Source organism: Acromyrmex echinatior, chromosome 7 (genome assembly GCF_024713525.1).
Source record: "Acromyrmex echinatior isolate Ae372 chromosome 7, ASM2471352v2, whole genome shotgun sequence".
NCBI classification, from domain to species: domain Eukaryota; kingdom Metazoa; phylum Arthropoda; class Insecta; order Hymenoptera; family Formicidae; genus Acromyrmex; species Acromyrmex echinatior.
The window spans coordinates 14,577,323-14,601,201 of NC_141858.1; the positions used below are offsets into that span (position 1 = coordinate 14,577,323).

Sequence of the window (23,879 nt, forward strand, 5' to 3'; positions counted from 1 at the left end):
TAGCTTAAACTACGCTACGGCGAAATTTATGAGCAGTGCAGAACGGAGTAACAAGGGGGGTGTGATTTCATTTCATGGCGCGTTATGTGCTAGGAGGGTTGGACCAAAATTCCCTTTTTGTAACTTGCCGATTTTTAAAAGAATTTCATGAATGCGTAATTACATATTCTATATATGTACATAGTACACGTATACATATACGTATTCTATATTAATTTTTCGGACATCAATGTTTCTCAATCGATATACATATAATACTAATAAATTAACTAATAAGTAATTTTTCAAACTTTTTATTGAGTTATTTTATTTTCTTTCTTCTATTATTGTCTTCGAAAAAAAAAGAGAACTCATAACAGTTTTATTTATTTATAACAAAATATTCCAAACTCCCTCGGTAAGATATGAATTTCTGATGTAAAATTATACTGATGTAAACTAATTAAAATTTATGTAACTTGATATCGATTACTGTGTTATGTCGACTTTATAGCTGCAGTCAGTTTCTATCTACTCTTTGTTATTGATTAAAGTAACTTTTTTAGGGGAATATCTTAATGAAAGCTGTACATTGCATTCATAGCCTCATATCACTTAGACTTGTCTGTACACCGAGGTGAGATCGATATTATATGGGACATTCTGCATCAACTACATCTGTCACTTGCGACATGTTACTAGGTTCGATCTACGTTCAAAGAATATCGCAGTTATAAGTTGCATATAACTTATAACATGCCTTTGAAACCATTTCAATACGAAGATATATTTCAAATCTAAACAAATTTAAACAAAATTTGCAGTTTCGCTAATACGAAATGTCGTCCAATATGAAATGTTGGCATTACTAAATTATCTCATTATTGTCTCAATGATTTTGCGTGTAAAACGAATCAGTATAGTTTAAACTATTACTGTTGACTTTTCTTTCTTCTATTAAGTAATAATATTAATTAATAATTACTGGTTTTCTCTATTCGTGTGAAGATTCGTGTACTTTGTGTAACTTGTTATTTGATGACATTATTGAATCGTTAATCGTATAAACAAACTAATTTTCAAATATAAACAATTTGAATGAGTTTGCTGGATTCTACAATATGTATTGCATATAATTTATTATTATGATCATAAAAATTGTTAATTTAATACGCAGAACAATTTTAAATATCCTTTTCAGTGACAAAATATTGAATGTTTAACAATATTTACGTACAAATCTTCGACATAACTATTACAGTTTCTGTAATATCTCTTAAAAGAAAGCATTATGTTAAAATAACAAATTCCAGTATTTATTGAATAACAATTAGCGATAGAATACGTATCTACACGATCACAATTGATAAACAAGATTATTATTTTTATGTTGTTATATTCACGGAAAATAATTAGACAAATTTTTCAAAATTTTTTTTTTGACATGTTATAATTTTCTCAGAAATTGTTTTATGTTGCAATATAAATTTCTCAAAATACGACACGACAAAAATAATTTCAAACAACATGGATTTGAATGTTTACATATACATTCTGAAATTATGATTAACATTGTTACATAAGACATAACATTAATATGTACTCTACTATTTAATATCATATATCTATTAATGTTATACATGAAGTGCTATTTCGGTATTTCTTTAAAAGTTTTATTATTCTCTTCATCAACTCTTTATTATCCGTAACCCGCCAAGCCTACTATCCTTGTCCAGATTAATCCGTAAGAGTTATCAAAATATCGTTAGCTTGGACGGCGGGTAAAACTAAAAGTGATTCACTGCCCACTTATTTCATTACGACCTGTAATGTCCGCATTGCCCGATCAATGTTTCATGCGGAAACCACTGGCGTGTTCTAGCGCTTCGATTATTTATGAACTCCTCGTGTCTTCGTCGAGTACGACGTACCTACGACTGTCTCTAGGTTGCTGAACTGCCGTCACTCTTTTTAATTCCGAAATTTCCCTCTCGCCTATCTTACCGTTTGTTGTATTTTCCGTAACGAAATGCGAAGCTGTATCTCGCCAGAGTTGACAATCAAAATGCTACTAAAGAGGAAAACACAAAATGAAAAATGTAGAATGTATGTCTTGTTTATCGCAGATACATAAATTATTTGAATTTTTTTTTCACAAAACAAAATGAAGAAAACGAAAATTTTTAATGGAAGCAGTTGTTAATTAATTTTATTTTCTCCACGCATTACGTCTAATTTATCAAATATTTTTCCCGTTCAATTTTTTTCATAAATTGAGCTCCACACGATGATGAAAAACTGGAAAATTGCTGAAAACTATGAATGTGATTTCTAAAGAATGAAGAAAAGCGTCAAATTTACGAATAAATTTACGAATAAAACCACTTGCTGTGTAAGCACGTGAAAATACAATTAAAACAATTACTTATTCGTAGAAGTATTAGAGTGAGAAGTAATACTTTCCCGCAGGAAGTTGTATCCATAATGACAACGTTTTTCACGCGGACATGCTGCTTAATCGAAGCATTAGCAGGGCAATAAATTACGATTCGCGAGGGGCAAAGTGCGATGGACCCTCCTTTAACGTAATACTGGAACAGTCACTCGATCTTCATATGTGCACACATACATGTGTATACACACGTCTGCAATGGTCGAAATTACCAAAGTTGAGAAGAAGGTTCTAAAGTCTCTCTCACAATTACTGCTTTTTTTTATTTCTACAACGAATCAGGTTTTTTTTTCATATTCACATACCGTCATCTTAATTAATCGAACTTAGTTAAAATGCCGAGTCTATTTTTATTTAGGATCATGCATTAATTAACGAGCTAAATATTATCATAATATATATACTATTATAGTGCTGATTACCGCATAACAAATTAATTAAGCATAACAAAATTAATCTTTCACCTCGCTGTCATTTTCTTCTCTTGTATATAATATCTACTTAATGTGTTTAAAAAGATTTATAAAATCACGCGCATTGTTAACATAATATAAAACGTTTGTATGGTGTGGACGAAGCTTAATAGTGCCAGCAAGAATACAGATTGCTCTTATTAGCTATATAGTTAACACCTCCTACTGTTGTTTAACAAAGTTTCTTCCCCTTTGCGCGATTCTCTGCGAACGTCGCGGTTAATAGAGTCATTTTTCGATGCGGCCGACCCTTGCGGTCGAGATACGTCTTCTAGAAGTAAGGTATTATGAGGATTAGGCAATTACAATTGAATTATCAGACCCTGCAAGCCCTCCGCATAATTTATTCCATCGTCCGACGGTGGGTCTGATTAAGTGGCTAACATATAACTGATAACAAGACTATATAGTCATAGCGCAGAATCAAGGAGTGGTTTGAAATTAGAATTTAGAAAGACAATCTGAAAAAAGACATTATAAAATAAATAATGTTTCTTAATTTTTCATCACGTTTTCTCGAGAATGTTAATAATGCTCGTTTTGGCTGATTATTTTCAAGAAATATCTATTAGAACATTAATAATGTATTTTATATTGTCAATTATTCTAAAGAAAACGTAAAATTATCGTGTACGAATCCCAGAATATATAAGTAGAGTACTTCTTTTTTTTCTAAGGAATCCACGGTGTAAAGGTATTAGCAAAATAAGTCGATTATATATAATTACGGATATTCTGTATAATTCATTTGTATCAGATGCGCGTAATCGTTTGCCTTATCAAGGCATTGTTCCTTGGAAAATCGTATTTCAACAGAAAACCAATTCTCTTAATCCATTTCGTTCGGGAATGCAAAATTAGATGTGCCCCGGACACATCAATATGATACATAAATCTTCGAACGTGTGCACAAAATCAATTAGCAATTAAAACTCAGTCGTGTCTGAGCCAAGCGGTTAGTCAGAGAACCGTCCGCGAGATTCGATCGATAAATGCCGCCAAGTAGCGCATCCGTCGCGTCAATAAGATACGAATAGCACGGCATCAATACTAATTGTAAGAGGAGCGCGTTAGTTCGTAGCGCGAGTGAAAAAAATAAAATAAAATCTCATCACGCGGCGTGCGGTTCAATTACGTATCATTCCGTATACGAAATTGATTAGCGATCAGCTCGCGGTTACTACGAGTCCGAATGCGGAGTGCGGAGAGCGCGCCACGGACCCGTCGGCTATCGGATATCGCAAATTGGGACAATTACGTTATTTCCGTCCGATAACCTACATCACGGAGTAGTCTGACGCATGAATAAGTAAATTCTTCCAGAAAATCTGACGTCTGACACGAAAACGGGGAGACTGTTCAAATTATCACTTGCATGGCGGAGTACCTACTGTCTAGAGTAAAGAACATTATTCGTGGGCTTCTCGCGCTGTGGGTCCATCAAATTCAGTTTCATTCGTAGCGCAGACGCGACTCGACCCCGCGGTCTCCACCGCCTTCTCCACTGCCTCCGCCGCCGCCGCCGCCGCCGCCGCCGCCGCCGCCGCCGCCGCCGCCGCCGCCGCCGCCGCCGCCGCCGCCGCCGCCGCCGCCGCCGCCGCCGCCGCCGCCGCCGTCGCACCGCGCCGCGCCGCGCTGGGTATCATCGATTTATAATAGCGCTGTTACACTCCGCTCCCTTAACGACGTTAATATTAAACGTTGCTATTGTCGTTAATACTATCATATTAACGTCTTTTTATGTCCGTGATACGCCGATGACGCTGTGACTTGCGGCTACATCTCGTCTCTGGTATTATTGTTGTTAAATCTGCGTTATCGATTTCCATTTCCGCTGTGTTCAATCATTCCGTTGTGGTCCCATCGTATTATCGTCACGTATTGTTCTATCATATATTATTATTACGTATATATGTTTAACGCGTGCACTCCTCCGCATGTCATCTTTATCGATAATGTTCCTCACAAATTTATAGATATAATACCTCTTCCGTAAATCGTTATCTCCCCGTTATTATGCCAATGTATGAAAAAATTCAATACATTGATGTACGAATAATTTCTCGCGCGCGGCTATCGAGAGAAGAATGTACGAACGGCAACGAAAAACGCCGGATCGCATTGACTCCTGTCGTAGCACCGCGAGTATCTGTTGCATCCGTGGTGAGCATAAGTGACACATAGCTCTTTTTACGGTACTCGACTATCGCCTCATCGTATATCTAAATAATCAATTTACTACTGGCCATAATCGTAACCACGAGTTAGCAAGTTTATGCGAGCCTGGCTACCGTAACTACGTGGCTCCGTAAAGCATAAATATTATGAGGCATTTCGTACAGTAATAGTCTCATAATCTCTTTCTCTTCCCCCTTTTTCTCTTTACCTCTCTCTCTCTCTCTCTCTACTCCCGTCTCTCCTCCTTTTCCTTCATTATCTCTTTTTTCCCTTTTCTCTCTTTCCTTTTTTCCACTTATAATTCTGAGAGAATGAGATCTAATTGAATTTTCACTCTAACGAAAAGTTTTCAAATTCCATAGAAAGAATCGTCATATGTGACAATAAGTATTTTTTATATACTTATATGTGTATCACATAAGTATATATAATTTGAGAGTATATATTTATCAGAAACAGAGTATATATATATATATTTATTAGAAACATATCATAAAGACGTTTATTTAATTTTTAAATGTCATTTTTTGAAATATTCAGCTCATAAAACGGAAAATAAATATAATGATAAATCATGTTAAGTATGTGTATATTTTATACATCTGTATATCTGAAAAACTTTTTCATTTATTAACTTTATAATGTTGCAATATTACGACGCAACGTAATTGTCGTACATATTATGCGAATATAATTATTAGAAAGACGACACGTGATGTGTATAACTACATTGTCTCGTCTGCAGACGTCTCAAATAATCGGGTTGTTCTATTAAAATGATATCACGGCGACGTCGTTCCGTAAAGATGTAATTAATCCGTCTAGGCGTTTTATTACTATTTTCTAAATAAGTCTATGATTAATAAAACAGTTGACTTTTCTCATAAATTATATCATGTTTTAATAATATTATAATATTTATCTCAACATCACGCGACACAAAGTCAAATTAATCGAATCAATCCCTCTTTAATTTGAAAAACGTGCACAGAGGAAAAAAATAAAAAAGAAAAAAATGTAATTCAGTACTCACATTATGCCTTGGTGACCAAGAATTGCACACAATGGATGCGTCTTCGAATATACGACTCTGCAAAATGAAAAAATGCCATTTCTCATCAGAGTCAAGATTTTCTTATAATACAGCACTAAACCAATTTTATCTAGATAGTGTTAAATGTATTTTTCTTTCACGTAGAAATGGCAGCACCATGAGAGAGGAAAATCTAAACTAAAAAACAGAAAAACGGAAAGACGAGATGTCAAACGTCAATTTGCAAATATATTTAAACGGACAAACAATTGTTTATTATGTTTTATATTATGCAGGAAAGAAATTGTAGTGTTTTATGCTGTCTAGACGAATACTTTAATAACAATGAATTTAATATTGCTATGACAATAGTATTTTTCAAAATTAATCCATACTTAATCGTCAATTACATTTTTATTTTTGAAAATGTATGACGTAAATGTGATAAATATTCGTTCTTATTGTTAGACTTGGTCTAATTCCGTTCTAAATTTTTAATGCTTCCTTTCTTATATTATAACAAAATTAATAATCCGATGTAATATACATCATTGATCTATCTACTATACTAATTTCATATCGAGACAACGTGTGATAGAACAATAGACGATAAAATTAACATTATTATATCGCGAAAATGTATATTTTGTTAGCGCAGATTCATATGTTCGACAAGGGATGTCACGAGGCCGTTTTAGAGTCCCACGTAGACTACGTAATAAATTTCAATACGCGGCTAATGACCGTAGCCGAGAAGTATTTTCATCCGAATGGAAATCGAACGTGTTACGCGATTTACCTGTCAACGGCACTTAATATTTATCTCGTCTGCATATTTTATTTTTGCCGATCGCGTCGCAGGACACGCACGCGTGCGCGCGATCGTGTGTCGCGCGCAATTGTCCGCTTACACTTATACACACACACACACACACACACACACACACACACACACACACACACACACACACACACACACACACACACACACACACACACACACACACACACACACAAATAAACACACATACGCAAACACACACACACACACAAACACGTACTGGCACACGTACATGATATACATACGTATGCATTTATATTATATTTAAAGCGAAGCCGAAAGATTGACAGAATCGGGGCATACCGGCGTCGCGACGCCGTCGCAAATTAAATGAGTCATTTTAGGATTCGCGCAGAACTAGGTAATTCAATATCGTCCTTATTAAAGCGTCGGCCAATTCTGCACTCGCGCGTTTCTTGATGACAATGATTATGTCATTACGGACACCGAGACTAATATGAATACATCACTCTTTCGAAGCGACGTACTTTATTAACATGTCACACGTTCCAACGCGTCTGTGGTGATACTTGGAATCGACGTGTACGCACAATATATCATCGAGTTTCGATTGCAGATATACGTGCCACTCAGGGTGCATTTGACATGATTTTTCAATCATTTGTCATCTTCCGCCCGGTGAATATCGGTGCCATTTTTATGCCCGACTGTCAAATATTCATCGAGACAACAACCATAAAAAAAATTGAATAGGTCGAATCTTATTTTTCCATTGATTTCAGAATTTTAGATGGCGTTTAATGATACTTGATTCAAAACTTGGTTATCGAGATATTTTCGGTTAAAATTTGAAGAATTATAAAAAACGACGTAGCGTCTTTTATTTCGGTGAATATCAACGTCATATTTTTGTGCTCATTGACGACATTATCTCGCCATGTTATCCATCTGACGGCTTGGACATGATATCGAATGATTCGATGTTGTTCGTTTGACATTTTCAATAATACATCTCGATGATCAGAAATCTGATTGATATCTCGAATATGATTACCGTTATTAACAGAATATAGTTTAGCTTCGATGTTTCTCAATACAACAAATAAATCAATAGAAGCATCCTAAGTTACATTTTCTTATGAATAAAAGAGATTAAAGTAAATTTAAAGGAAAAAAAAAATGCATGCCTCGACATTCTCTTCTTTCTCAAACTTCATCGATAAAGGAATTACTTAAAAATTAGCTAGATTTATCAGATGACTGGCACTAGTCATAGATAGAATGCTACTTAGTCAAAATTCTTTGAACAATATATAATCTTGGATAATACGCTTACGCAACAATATGCTGTGGCGCATTAAGCATCATGCGGTATAACGTACGTCATCTCTTAAATTCCATATACGATCGTACATACGCGAGTGTGAATACGTACGCGTGTGTGCATTTGTACAGTGCGCGATGGTACTGGCTAGAAATGTACGTTCGGCTGTATATCGAGATACACGTGTGTGTATTGCAGCGCGTAGTGCGAGAGCTTCGCGGTGCATCAGCCGCACAAAAGCCTCGTTGCATCGGCACGTTGTGTGCGTAGCGGCTCTGTACACGCGTGTGTACGAGAGTGCGTATATACATATGTATATGCGCGGAAGCGCCTGTGCTACGACGCGAAACACATTGCGGACTCGCACGAGTAAACAGACGCAGTCGAATCAGTTTGCCCGGCTAATTGATTTTCCTTCACATGGCCGATGCCGCGCGCGCGCTTCGTGCGCTCGTAGCGGCGCCGCGCCGCATCGCGCCGCGCCGCGCCGCGCCTCGCCTCGCCTCTCCTCTCCTCTCCTCTCCTCTCCTCTCCTCTCCTCTCCTCTCCTCTCCTCTCCTCTCCTCTCCTCTCCTCTCCTCTCCTCTCCTCTCCTCGCCTCTCCTCGCCTCTCCTCGCCTCTTCTCGCCTCTCCTCGCCTCACCACGGCCCTGCTTGCTGCATATAGAGAGACAGTGCAACGCGCCGTACAAATCCAATCCGAAACTCTCGTTTGATTATCAAGCGAATTCCCACGGCCGATTGTAAATCAACTGCTGTACCGTGCCGGAGGATCATACTGATGCTTTAGATTGGACGGTATGGCGCGGTGTACGAATATCGAAAATTTGACCTTTTTCGCGGGGAGATACGCACGGCGAAAAATTTGATTGAACATTGTCGTGGGGCGCAGCGATGCGAAACGTAAAATGCCAAACGACGTTTCTGACAGGGAAAGATTTGTTTGAAATTCGATGCAGTTTGCTGTGATGTATTCGTAAAAATAAGGAAAATCTTTTAAAATTGTTTTAAATATTGTCTATTGGTATGAATGATCATAAGGAATATAATGATTACGACGTTTTTGAACTTTAAATAAGAAACAACGGTTTCTACCTCATCAAAAGAATGTCTATAATAATTTATAAATTTTGTTTAATATTACACGTTAAAAACAGCGTGATTAATATTAGAGAACTGTTAGACAAATTAATATATTGTTTAAATTCTAATATAAGTGAGCAATGTTATCGACTATAGAAGAAAAATATTAGTCTAAAATAGATTATTTTTCACGTCTTTCCTGAAATAGAGCAAATTTTTAGACACCCTAGAAGGTTATTTTAAAATGTATCAAAACTAAGCAAGGTAGGATTGAATTATTACAATTGGTTATATTAAGAATTTAAGATTTTATCAATAAGGAGAAATTTAAAAAATGCAAAGTTTTCATATAATATCATAATTTTAACATCCCCGTAGAAAGTTGTAGTTATATTCAAGCAACAAAGCGTTAAGGAAGCGAGAGATATAAGTTGGCTGTTTAGAATGCTACAAATGAATTCACTGAATAATGCAGAATGGTAGACGGTAACTGTACGAGGGCAAGTGTCTCCGATTATAACAAAAGTGAGGGGCTCGCAGCCCGGCTCATTTGTTATTAACCGGCACGAAGGAGCGTTGAAGTGCAGAAAGACTTCGAACACGACTTCACACTTTGACTCCCGTGGCCCTTGGTAACTTTAGATAATTACCGGTGAAACTTCTGCGAAGAATCTTACGTACTTTCTCGTAATATTCTCGGAGTACGTTCTTTCGCGATTCGACGTCATCGATAACATTGCGTTGAGCAAATTGAGGCAAAGTGAATTTTTTTTAAACATAATACATAAAAACAAATTTATTTTTTTAATCAGTAATAGAGAAAATATTCTGCATCTTGTAAAATAATCTCTCACTTTAACCCGAGATGTATTTTTATGGTATTTTGAAATATTTATCTGATAAACGGTTTCGAAAAAGATAAATCGTCCTTAATTGATACGTGAATCGTTATTTTTGGATTACTATCCCTTCATCTTTCTCATTTTTTTAGATCTAAATGCAAATTCTATTCAATAACGATAATTTATTCACACGTTAATTTTTTCATCTAAAAGATTCTCTGTAAGTAATAGTTAATCAGTATATATTTCTGTGTATATGAGTGATTACTTGCAATTATTTTTTCGGGATCAATCTTATCGACAACATGAAGACATAAAATGCAATTAGATCGATGAAAAGAGAAACTGATCATCACTGGTGTCGTCGTCGCGCAAAATATGGAACAGATAGCTAACTGTATGTAGGTAGATTTAGCCTGACGCGGCTCATTATGATTTCAAGCGAAAAACACGAGTCTTGAAGCGCGAATCGTCTAAGAGATCGCTAAAGGGAATTTATGAAATTTCCTAATTTAATATTCTCTCTCTCTCTCTCTCTCTCTCTTCCTCTCTCTTTTCTCTTCTCTTTCTCTTTGGTTCACAGCCGCCCCATCGTAGTTTCTCCGTTAACTCTTTCCGTGGTGATTTTTTACTCTCAATGCGAAACCTGATTAAGCGACTGAGAAACGACATTTCGCTACAGTCGCGCTAACGAAAGGCAGAATAAATTAATGCGATTCTGACAAAATTCGGACAGCGCTCTTGTGCGATCAGACGTCGCGCTTTTGCGCCATTTCTAATATTATTTTGCTCGATTTTGCGTCTCGACGTTTAATAAAAGTGTAATGCTTCGAAATCGTCTCTTTGAAATTCACATGCGATTTCAAGTGCCAATAAGATAACGCTTACTTTATGCACGTAATATTGCATCCTTTAAGCCGTTCTTTAATTCAAAACGTCTCCAATTTCGTTCTTGTTTTAATGAATGTTGAACCATTTAAGATTTACTGCTACAGAGATACTTGTCATACCCAAATTTTAAAACATTGATATATATATATATATATATAATATATATATAATATTAATATAATAGCATATAGCTTAAATTATCTCTTAAAATAATAAAAATATTTAGTATAAAGTTTATATTAAACTATAGAAGTAAAATTATTATATTACATATGCCGAATTTTTTTTTGTTTCTTGAATAATTGTCTTAGGGATACATCATGTAAGAAGTTAAAAAAAATTCTTATATCTAATTATAATTTTTCACATTGTTGTGCCTACATATATTTATCAATACGTTTATACATATAATTTCTTTAACTTATAATGACTTTTTTCACCAAACCATTAATAAAATAATGGCTTTATAAAATGTTTGAACTAATTGCTGTTTGTACGAACATTTTATGTCACATATTTAATACAACATAATATATATTTGATTAGAATTGAAATTTACATCGGTAACGACTATTAATAAAGATAGACGATATGTGTTAGTCAGGTTGATTTAATAAATGCATTTCGATAGGACCGGGAGCTCTTATCACGACACGTATTTCAAATAGCGTTGAAAAGTGTTAAAAAGGAATAATGTGATGTTGAAATTTGGGTCGGCGCATTGACAACTCTTGCTTTCGTGAGATCAATGGCCGAACTGGAGTTGCTGAGGTCAGACAGAGTTCAACATGCCTGTCAAGGAGACTGTTAAATCAGTGAATAATAATCAATTATTGCGCACCTATGACACCGAAGATAGCTTCACTCGACGGCGAGACTTCGCACGCTTATCGAGCTCTTTTTGTCTAGACTGTGTCTATAAACAAATGCGACGCTTTCTATCCGAGATCGCATGAAAATTTCACTCTAGCGTTCCTACATAAACAATGAAACGCTATAAATCACGACGGTACTATTTATTATCTACATAGAATATATGGCCAAAAATATTTAGAGTTTATGACACCAGCACACTTGCGTGCACACAGCCAGGAGAAGATATTGTTAAATAATAAATTAAATGCGGAAAATAATCTCGCGCAGGAGAGATTTTTTCTGGATAGCATGTGAAATTGCGCTATTCAAGTTGTTCATATCCAATAAGGTAAAAATTATATCTTCTAAAAATATCACTCATTATTTTACAAATGCAATTACAAATTGCTACATGATTGTATGTGTAAAGATTCCTTTGAGAAAATTCTTTATAACACAAATTAAATGATAAAGGCTACGAGTCAATGATATTAGGTAATAAATAAATTTTAATTTTACAATAATTTGAAAACAAAGCTATGTTTCGACTAACATTAGGCCATCCTTAGTAACATAATCTGATGTAAATTCATCGATTTTTAAAAGTTTAAAAATTAAAAAAATTTTTTTTTATTTGTTAATAATAAATTTTTTAAGTACAAAACAAAAACAAAACAAATTTCACCATTACTTGCAGGGAAAATCGTTTACGTATGCAAGATGAAAGCAACAATGCTGAGATATTAAGTAAATAATATAATATTGTAACATTTTATTTCTCCTTTCTCGCAATTCGGTGACATGCTAATTTGGCAATCGATAATGCAAGGTACATCAGAATTATCGCCCGAATCAATACATATTGGTTACGTTTCATTGCTATTTCGTAATCGGTACTCATCATGTGACGCGAGAGAAGAGTAGTAGAATAATTTAGTAACATGCCTATATTTTGACGTGCTAATGTACGCGTTGCTCAAATCGAACGGGCCAAATGATCCGTAAAAGATCAAAAAGACGAGGAAAGAAGCGACAGTTTAGCGCGGCCGTATTACATTTTTTTATCGCTCGTAAGCTATAAAGAAGTAAGTTATAACTGTAAGAATTGTCGAAATGCGTTTCTTTTTTTTTTGCAACCGACTCTTTGGAAATTCACGTCGTAACGTTGCAATGCGTGAGACGTGACAACGTGTAAATGTCACGCCGACTTATCTCGAGGCTGTAACGCTACGATATTTAAATTGCGACTAATCGATTTATGGTATTTACAGTAGAGTCGAAATTGACGGGTGCCGAGCGTAAAAATCAGTGATTTCGTAACCACTATATGTCGGGGATAGCCACGTTCATTGGCTACGTCCTGTTCCGCCCCCGCAGCCCCGCCAATCAGACCGGCGGCTTTCTCTCATCGATCCAAACCATCCACACTATACTCAGCCGCCATGCTCAGTTCTCTTGCTCGTTCTCCTATCCTTCTCCGTGCAGCGATCTGCTATAAGACAGCAATGTAAAGCCACACGAGGTAAAGGAACGTTTAACGTTATCAATCGTCGGCGTTTCCCCTTCGCGTTCCACGAACGATAAGACAATCAGATCGGTGGGTGACAATTAAAATGATAGAGACAGCGAGATAGAGCGAGGCTTGTTTGAAGAGGATTTGTAAAAAGTGCTTTCATATTGTTCTTGTTATATAATATATTAGAGATAATTGATTCATCTGTTTGACATTACTTTGGAAATTGTAGAAAATCTTGGCATTTTTTTTCAGAAAGATAAATTGGACATGTGATTTTATGAATTATAATTCTTAAATTGGCTTAAAAATAATATAGTTGTGGATAAAAGTAAGAGTACCGATTTATACGCTATTTAGAGGATCGTTCAGATGCATATAACGATGATTTTTATTAGTGAGTAGCACACACACACACACACACACACACACACACAAAACATAGATTCGAGTCAATGACTTTTGCGTGTGTGCAACCGTAACGGTGAAAGAAATAGGTCATGAGAGAAAATAAGAGATATAGCAGGTGAAAAGTAACGATTACGAATGAATTATAGAAGAGTTTGCGTGCGTGTATGTGCGTGTATGCATACGCGCATTTGTGTAACTTTACTCGTGTGCGTGAATAATCATAAATTTAGCAATTCATTAGACGCCTTAAACATCAAAGTCAATTAGTTAGAAACAGTAATGGACTTGGAATTCCGTGCAGAAACAAACTCATTAGTTTCTCATCAACTAATTACGATTGGCCACTGAAAATCGTCAGTAATTTCGTCAACATTTACGCTACAATTTTACATGTTTACGCTATATTTTTGAGCGTGCGAGTAATGATATCGCGGAATGGAAATATTAAAAGGGGAAGAAGCGCAAACTGTAAGTATTTCAAGTACACAACCGATTCATCAAAATCAAATAGGTTTCATAACTTTAATTGTTATAATACTGGCCAATACTGGTCAACTATTTCGAGCTTTATGTAAAATTCATTTCGCGATCGTTGTTTGTTGTTTGCTGCACACCACAATCAAACACACGAATGCAAACGTAACCTGCAACTGTCGGTTTATCTCCTCCGTCGAAGAGCTTTAATTTCTATTAAATGCTAACTCCAGCTCTCGCGATATCATTGATGATGTCTAATATAAAAGCATTACGTTGTCCTTGCACATATGTACCTACTTGCCACGTGCAAGCGCAGGTGCGGACGCAGTCGTTAATTTTTTTCCTCTTGTCCGCATCGTCGACTCGCGACGATTACACGACTATAAATCATACGTTTGTTTTGCCTTCATTTTCGTACACATGTTATATTGCTATGACATTTTATTGATACGATCAGCACAGAAAATTACGCATATTCATCTTTTGTATTATTTTTCAATGACTTTATGCTGATTATAATATTACGTAATTAGAGTATTCCCGTAGGGTAGCATAATATTGTATGTATGTTTGCATATTAAGTTTTTTTTTTATATTGTATAATAAAATATAATTATTCTTCTAATATTAGAAATTCGCATCTGCATTTTCAATGTATTATATAATTATATATATAAGTTTCTTTTATTTGCAACACAAAGGGATAATTATTACTCGACAAGGGCAATCAAAAGTCATCTCTATCGATAACGTAATAATGATCGGACATTTTCGCGAAAACGATATTATTGCACGCTGCTGTTAAATGCCGCGTGTGATCAAAAATTGATACGCCGTTGCATATTGTCGCGGAATTCGCTAATTTGCAGCATTATATTCTCGCTTGAACGAACGTGAGAATTTTCGCCATTATAGAGATTGTATTACTTTTTGCTTTCACGATTTTAGCAGTTTTAAAAGTTGAAATATTAGTATAGAGTGAATTATATTTACGTTTGATATTTTATCTTTAGACATTTTAAAATTATAACGTCGGTTAATAAGCTAAACTAAAGAAATAGAGTTTGCATGGAGAATAAAATATTTGACTTTTGAAAATTTAGTATTATGCTTAGAATTGAGTCAATTTTTTATCCGGAAAAAATCTCTGTAATGAAAGGAATTATAAAATAAGATTAGAAAATGCCTATTTATTTGCCACAGAAACATCGCACACGCGGAATTCCGGGATCTCATGCTCGATTGTTGCTAAATATGATCAAGTGATATATATTCTTGCGTAATCATTCCTCATCCATCATAAGTGCCACTCGTCAAACGCGGGTGTTGCTTTCCCAGACGGAAAGGATAATATTTTCGGTAACGTAGAAATTATGAACGATTCGCTGAACAGGGATGAAAATTAAGAGGAAGCAAATGTGCAAGCAGAAAATCGATAGGATGCATTTGTAAGCTTCGTTCAAATCTGTATATTAGTATTTTATGTATCCATTTTGTGTATCAAGTTTATCAAGTTATTGATCTCTACAAATATTCTGTGAAATAAAAGGAAAGTACAATATTTTCTTCAAAGAAGCTACGCGGATTATCATATTATTGCAGTATATTGTGAAATGTCGATTTAATCGAGGTATTAAGACATGAAAATGACGCGTAGTTTCTCTGAATAAAAGAAAATTATTTTTTAAATCAGTCTTGCTTATATGTTACTTTACTAGCTATTCAAATAAGTGACAATCAAGATCTACATATATATAATTTTTTGCATTTAATATTATATAAATAATTGGAAACAGAGAAATAATCATAATTCCTTATATTTACATCTGATTGTATTGATGTTATTTTGATGTTATTGTGGAATAATGTTTTTAATTTGACGAAACAGCAGCAGCCATAACATATAATTAAAAAGAAATTATGTGATTGTTTAATACCCACGTATACTATTTGTAGAATTAAATATAATTATTTAAAATTATTATGTATGAGAGTATGAAATATTTTAAATTGTGTCTGGCATTAAAATAATATGTGTAGGATATTGTATAATGCACAGCGCATTGTTAAGTATGGTTCGGCGATAAGAATATACTCCAAAAATTTAATCAAGTTTTAAAACGTTTGTGATCTTGATTATTTTTTATTTATACTTTATTTATAATGATAAGAGTAAAATATTAAATATATATATAATTATTTCAATTATATACAATGCAATAGTATATATCTAGAGATACAGCTTTGTGATTCAGTTTTGGCTATAATCTTAACTCTGACCTTTTCATATTATACGCGAAAAATAAGTTCAGTTCTCGGAATTTATCATTACTTCCTAGATTAATGTCATTTAGAATTTTAAATTCAGATCGATGAGAATTGCAGCATTTCGTGTAAATTAACTTAGGGACGATGTTACGCGCAACGATCGTCGGAACATAATTGCGTACGGTCGTTCTGTCTAGTTAACACACGGCCGCAATAATACGCCGCATATATGGCGACGGTAGACATCATCTAATGGAGGCTTCTCCCAGATCGACTCCCGCGCACCCATTCACGCTCCCCTCAAACGAGCTGCGCCACTCCCGGACGAAATTCGAGCGTTCATCTCTCTCTCTCTCTCTCTCTCTCTCTCTCTCTCTCTCTCTCTCTCTCCTTGTCTCTCTCTTTCTCTTGTCTCCCTTGTTCACCAGTCCGTCGGTCCTCCCTCTTTGCAATCATGTCTCCATCGCTCTTCTATTTAGAGTACCGTTCGCTGGGACCACCTTCTACCTCTGGATCTGCCTGTCGATTTATGCTTTCACTGATTTGCACTTAGGATACCGCCCGTCCGTTTCACTCCTCTCTTGCTCTTCTTTATTGTACTTTACTGTATTTTAATTCTCGTCTTTTCATTTTCTTTTTGCATGAATTTCATTTCTTTCTTTGCAGGATGTATCTTAGATCTGTATTCGTTCAGATCCATTAAATCTTATTGTCTTAGCTATAAATTCTTTAAAATATACTTTCTCTCACTAGGACTATATTATCCGTTTATACAAGCGCGTCTTGCATTTTTGCTTGGTTATTTTCTTCGTTTCCATAAAGCTTCTCTCATGTTTTCTCTTCTTTTTGTGAATTTCAACAAATAATCTTTCTCCGTTAAACCTTTAAATGTGCGTGGATCTTTGCTACTTTCTGATCCTTTATATTGCTTGCGATAAATGTCATATGTTTAATCCGCTTTCATATTTTTAATTAGATTCACATAAATATCATAATTGATGCAACCAAGAGTGCATTTTTTAATTAATTAATGCTTTTATACATTGTAATCTCACAAGTAAATGTAACTGGTTGTAATATAATGTATTCCATTGCAACGAGAAACATGACATTTAGCATAAAAGTTATTTTTTTTTATTTATTAAAATATGAAATGTTAAAAGTGCACTCTGATCGAAAATACATTACCTTTTACTGCATCATCACGTATGTTAATACAACTGGATATTTGATAAAATCATTACGAATAAAAAATGTAAATGATAAGTAATTGATTTACATATTTAATGCTAGGTGACGCACGAATAATCGGAAAATATGGATAAAATTTTATATTTACGCATAATAGAGTTCTGCGGCGGTACGATTGCGATTTAAAATATGCAATTAGTGTTTTACGGGAAAACACTGTGGGGGTAGAAGGGATACGGTACCGATCTCATTTTACCGGCGTTAATCATTACATACGTATAAAATAAAATACATGGTCATTAAATAAAGGATATATAAAATTCATCTCTGATTGCCGTTTCATACTTAAAACTGAAACTGTAGTGATCTCTATAGCAGTTACATTAAATAAAGTTATAAGCTGGAATGATATATATGTTGTCATGAGTATAAAACAAATCAATTTGTCATAAGCAATTTTCGAATATATTACTAATTGGCGCTTTTTAAATTCAATTTAATTTACGTTGTGTTTATATTACAAATATAACGCATAACGAAGAAAGAAACATATTTGTTACATTAATTTAATGTAATTTTTAATATTCCTACCACTCAAGCGAGATACCTGCCGAAAATTAAGCAGAATGGAAAACGGATTTGCATTAAACATTTGTGCTGTTAATATAATTACTATTATTTCGCTGATAATTATTGCTGTAACTTTACTGTAACTTTATTGAAATTTATTATCGCGAGTTTAAAATACGGTATGGTTTAAATTCTTCGCCGAACACGAAGAGCTCGCGATTGGATAATCTATTATGACAAATCAAATCCGCAACTATGTTACGCGTTGAACATCAGGGAACGGACAGCGAAAGGGTCCGAGGCGGAATACTGTGACATGTTAATTTACCACCCCTATAATTGGAATAGTAGTAATGCACTTAAGGAAGGATGAGAGTAAATAGCGCGTAGCAGGTCGGTCACGTGGCGGCACGTGGCGACACGTGTCGCTGACACTCGAGCGCGGCCATCTCTCTTGTTAAATTTCACGATACCCGGTACGTTACAGTACAGCGAGAGGCGTACGTATATTTCTTTACAAGTGCAGGTCTCGAGATAACGTAGATTCTATAATTAGCGATTCACATCAATTATTGTACATTTATAAAAAATAAGAGCATAAAAAACCACAGCACAAGTTATAGTTTGTGATATTTAATTATTATTACATTAATTAAAACATTAAACGTTTCGGCCACAATCTGGCCATCTTCAGTAATTCAATAATATTCTTAAAACGCAAAGTTACATCTAGTTGACATTAAATTCAACAGTCGAGAGTTGTAATTAAATAAACATGTTCTTTTATATGTGAAGATGCTTCATACAGTAATGTTACAACGTCAATTGTCATATCAAGAAAGTGTAGAACAAGAATTTCCAGATTCTAAATAAAATTGTATATATTAAAATCTTCTAGTCGGAATATAAAGAAATAGAATCATTACCTGTTGAAGAATAGAATCATTACCTGTTAGTTTCAAGATATTGTACATTTATTTTTAAAAACAAGATTTTCATTTTTTTAATCATTTTTTAGAACAAATTTTTTCTATCTATGTGTCTTTACTTTCGTTTCATACGTTACATACGTTTCATAAAGTTAAGATAATTTTAGACACTGTTCCCTTAAATCCTTAATATTTAGCCAAATCACTAACGAAAATAGTTATCAAGATTAAATGAACTACTTTTTCATCTTGATTGTCAAACATTCGGGACTTTTGAAGCGTAAAGATAATGTGTTTTTCGAGATCCGGAGGTTTTAAGGCTTGGACTTTACGCCCTCGTGGTACATAGTCGATAATCCAGCCCTGATCCTTACGACCTACCGTCAGGACCATATCCTTCCTACCCATGCCGTGGGTTCGTGGGCATATCCCCATTGGGGAGATGAGCGCATTAAGAAAATTGAAACGTCGATTTGTCCTCGAAACTCGGCCTGACGATAATTTTATTAAGACCATCGTTTCTCCTAGGGAGAAGGAATCGCACGAGGCCCGCAGCGTAGTAGGATATTTCGCGGTCGATTTCAGTTATCCGACAATGATGTTAATTTAAGCTGACACGGTATATCCGGCCGTCTAACTCGAATGCTTAACTCGGAACCTTTTTTTTTTATGATATCATCGAGAAGTGAGGGAACATAAGTATATTAGATTTCTAAAGGATTCTATTTGATACTCTTTACGATTCCGTCTCTGTCGACTTTGCTCGAGAGATTTTCCTCGAGAAGGTTCGATGTAATGAAAAGCCAAGATTTTTATTATATCACAATTTTCCAATTTAAATTACTAACGGAGACTTCTTTTCATTCGCCGTTATCATTTTCTTCAGTCGTTTTCTTTAACTACTTGTCAGAATTGTTCCGTAGGCAAAGAAAGCTTAAAAGTCCAATGATCAAAATCTAAAATTTAAAAAAACGTAAAAGGATTAATAAATTAATAAAACAATTACAAACGCGTTCTGAAATTGAGATGTTTGACAATTATTTTGTTATTTGAAGAATATTGCAGAAAAATCATACGATTTCCTATAATAAGGGGAATATATATATAAAATCTAAAAAAATAAGGAATTTTTACAATACCGTTTATGCAGATGCGATGAACGCCAAGCAACAATTAAAGAAAAGGATAACGTGACGCTTTGGCGTTTACCGTATCTGGATTCACGTTATTGCGAAAACTCCCTAATATTATAATTTACTGACACTAGTCAACAAGATTTACGCGAATAAAGGTAATCGAATTTTTGCATGCGGGGGTGGAACATAAGAGAAATATTCCAAATACGGAAATAATCGGCAATAAAGCAACATGGTGTACCATCCTGTTTATAGAATGACACATATTCGTCGTGAGTGTTTGCTCTACCCACGCACCACGCGCTCTTATCCACATGCTGTTGTGTTCGAGCAGGTGCACCACCGTGCCCCTTCACCCCAACACGTTCATCCCTCTCTGTCAAGATACAATCGTGGCGTAAACATATGGTCATAATAATAGACTCTTGATTTTGAGGGGTGCTCCCTATGAGTGTCCCGTGATTGTTTCTCTAGCGTAAATGTAAAATGTATAACCGGTATAACCACTAGACATTCAGCCTAACAAGTGAAAAAGACTTTGTAGCAGGCGGTGTTACTTTGCCATTCTATATCGAGTCAAAATGTTGCAGACTTGAATTATTTTTCAGACAATTCCGAGTTAATCTCTTAGGGAAAATTCGATAGGTCATCTCTTACTCTATTCGAGGAATCAAATAGAATCTATCGTCAGTAAAAGCAATGACAAACGATGCGTGTACATGTACGAAGCAACTGATCGTTGTGTTTCCCTATAAACGGGGATTCTACACACGCGCATATACCGCAACAACCTGTACACGCACAACGACGACCATGAGTGGCCGCACGGAAAGGTGAACATTATTCCCATTCTCTCCGCGGTTTAACGCTCTTATTATTATTTTTATTAGGGTGCCGTGGTATATAATGCCATCAACCCCCATGAGTGCGCGTTCGCAGGAAATAAACCTAAGTGTATAATTACAATAATACTTATCGGGGCACCCTCCGTGGGTTCTCTTCCCTTCCATGTACCCTTCCTTCCTTCCTTCCTTCCTTCCTTCCTTCCTTCCTTCCTTCCTGAGTTCTCATTCCATCTCCATCTACTCTTTTCCTCTCTCTTTCCTTCGTGATTAAACGTGACTCTGTGTAACGTGTATGCGCGCGTGTACCTTCGAATATATACCGAAGGGACGAAACTTAACGAGTACTAAATTTACGGTGGAATAATCTCGATCCGTTCACGATTAGGTTAGACAGACGAGCGATGAGTGACTAATAAGTAATTTCCTTCCATTAAAAAATGGAGAATTAAAACAAGCGAAATCTATCGTTTTGGCCTAAAGAGGTTAACACAATTTCCTGATTTTCTGCTGAAATTTGTGCATTTAACTGGCAAATGTTTTACATCCTTGATATTCGAACGATATCAGAACGATAAACAAAATACAGACTTCAACGTTGATATCACTATTGTTCTTACAATCTACATATATAAATCGAAATTGTTTATCGAACTGATCATGTACGCGTATACATCATTCGCACGTACGATCGCACGCACATTCGACTATGCTTAACACGCTATAAAATATATCGAGGGCAGTGTCCTTATCCAAGAAGCGCTACCAGCGTGTGACCAGCGTGTGTCGTGTCGTGTCGTACATAGGTTAAAGGATGGGACACGTACGTGTACCGGATGCCGTTCGATTCGTGGGTGAGATGATCGTAACGGCGCGGTACAAACACGGACCATTCCCCATCTGAACTCTATCCGAACTTCGTAATTCTCCCATTTAGGAATTCAGTCACGTATACTGCCGCGCCGTGTTCGAACGCACACACCGCAGAATTGCTTATCTTTTATAGCCGCGTTTGCACGTGTTCCTGATACACGTGTATTTTATGTGTAGAGTGTACGTACGAATGTCTATTATGTCTTGATATTAAAATAAATTAGAGCAATGACATCCAGTAACATCATAAATATTTTATATATATATATATATATATGTATATGTATATTATACAAACACAAAATGCATTATATCAAAACAAAATCGAACACCAAATGTATGTGTTATAAATTCTTTTTATTCGATATAAGTACGTATTGGAAAAATGCTATACAGATCGTGACAAATAACAAACTTAAGCAATAAGCGAATTGACCAATCACAGTAAAAACTGTAAGGCCATAATTTGAGACCAATGCAACACTTTGATTTCCTTACGTCTTAGTGCTTAGGTTTTTTTTATGTGCCATGGCTCTAATTTTCAAAATCTTTCATAAGAGGCCTTTTTTTTCTGAATATTTTGCATTTTGAGTCACGATAGCCTTCTTCGATAAACGCGCAAGATTATTACTTACGCAGAAAGAATAGATATATGGAGCTATTTGAAATTGTAGCAATTGATGCGAAAACAGCGATTTCCTTCTTTTAACTTTTGCTTGTCTCGACGAATTGAAAGTATATCACGTTTTTAAGGTAATTCCTTTGTTTTCTATTGAGAATTTCGCTCGGTAATGACAGTGTTATCACTTTATCGGACCTGATATACCATCGTCAAAGTATAGTTTATGCCCTGTGCGAGGTTACCTCTATTGCCGGCACATCGTATAAAACGTACAATCAATTTTTGAAGAGGGACATTCAATCGATCTGTCTTGCAGCATGCAATCGAAGACGTTCCCTGAATAACAAACTAACCGAAGCGGCTTTGGCAGCCGATTCGTGCACATGTTGGCTCATGCAGTATTATTTGCCGGATCACTATTTCTTGATCCATTCGCGTTTGCACAAACGAAATGAACTTTCATGTATATGGAAACTGTATATAAGAATGGTATGTATATTGATCTGATTTTTCTTTCCTATAGCAAGATATTTTAATGCAACTATGTCGCGTACAAGATTAAACCCGATATGTCGAATAATTTGTCCACTATTAGCAAACGCTAAAGGTTGCTAAACAATCGAGTTGCAATCAAAATATTCTATAGCCTTAACGCGTACTTAGTAATTATCAATTTTATCATTGTGCGTTATCCATTTAACCAACGATTGTAGTTATCTGACTCTAAATATTAAATACAAACGATACTGTTTGTAAAACTTTGTCTTTACCGCTAGAAGAATACAAATTAAATAAAAAAAATAAATGCTTGTTTACACAAAGAATAGAATCTACTTATTTCGATATAATACACGATAATTTAATAATTGAAAATTTTGCAAGATTATTAAAAAATTCAATAGCGTCAACATTTTTTACACTTTCCTAGGATCGCAAAATAGCGCCTATTTAGCGTCTATTTTTTTACTGCCATTTGTAATGATTATGTAATTAATCGATATGCATGTATGATAACTAATAAATTCGCGACAAGTAAATTTCTACATTGTACGACATGTTATTTCGCGTAATTTGTTTTTTGTTGAAAGTTATGATTGCTAGCTATTGAGTAACCGAAAACGCAATATACCATTGT

At 35.2% G+C, this 23,879-nt stretch overlaps 1 protein-coding gene across 3 annotated transcripts in view; it reads right to left on the minus strand.

The window, feature by feature from the left end:
• acj6 (abnormal chemosensory protein 6) overlaps positions 1–23,879 on the minus strand; it is a 55,133-nt gene that overhangs the window by 17,803 nt on the left and 13,451 nt on the right. For 2 of the 3 annotated variants that reach the window (XM_011069049.2, XM_011069040.2), the window contains exon 2: positions 6,116–6,172. The exons of the other annotated variant lie outside the window; for it this stretch is intronic. In XM_011069049.2, the coding sequence (XP_011067351.2) occupies positions 6,116–6,172 (57 nt within the window). The remainder of the gene's footprint in view (positions 1–6,115; positions 6,173–23,879) is intronic. 3 annotated transcript variants of the gene reach the window in all.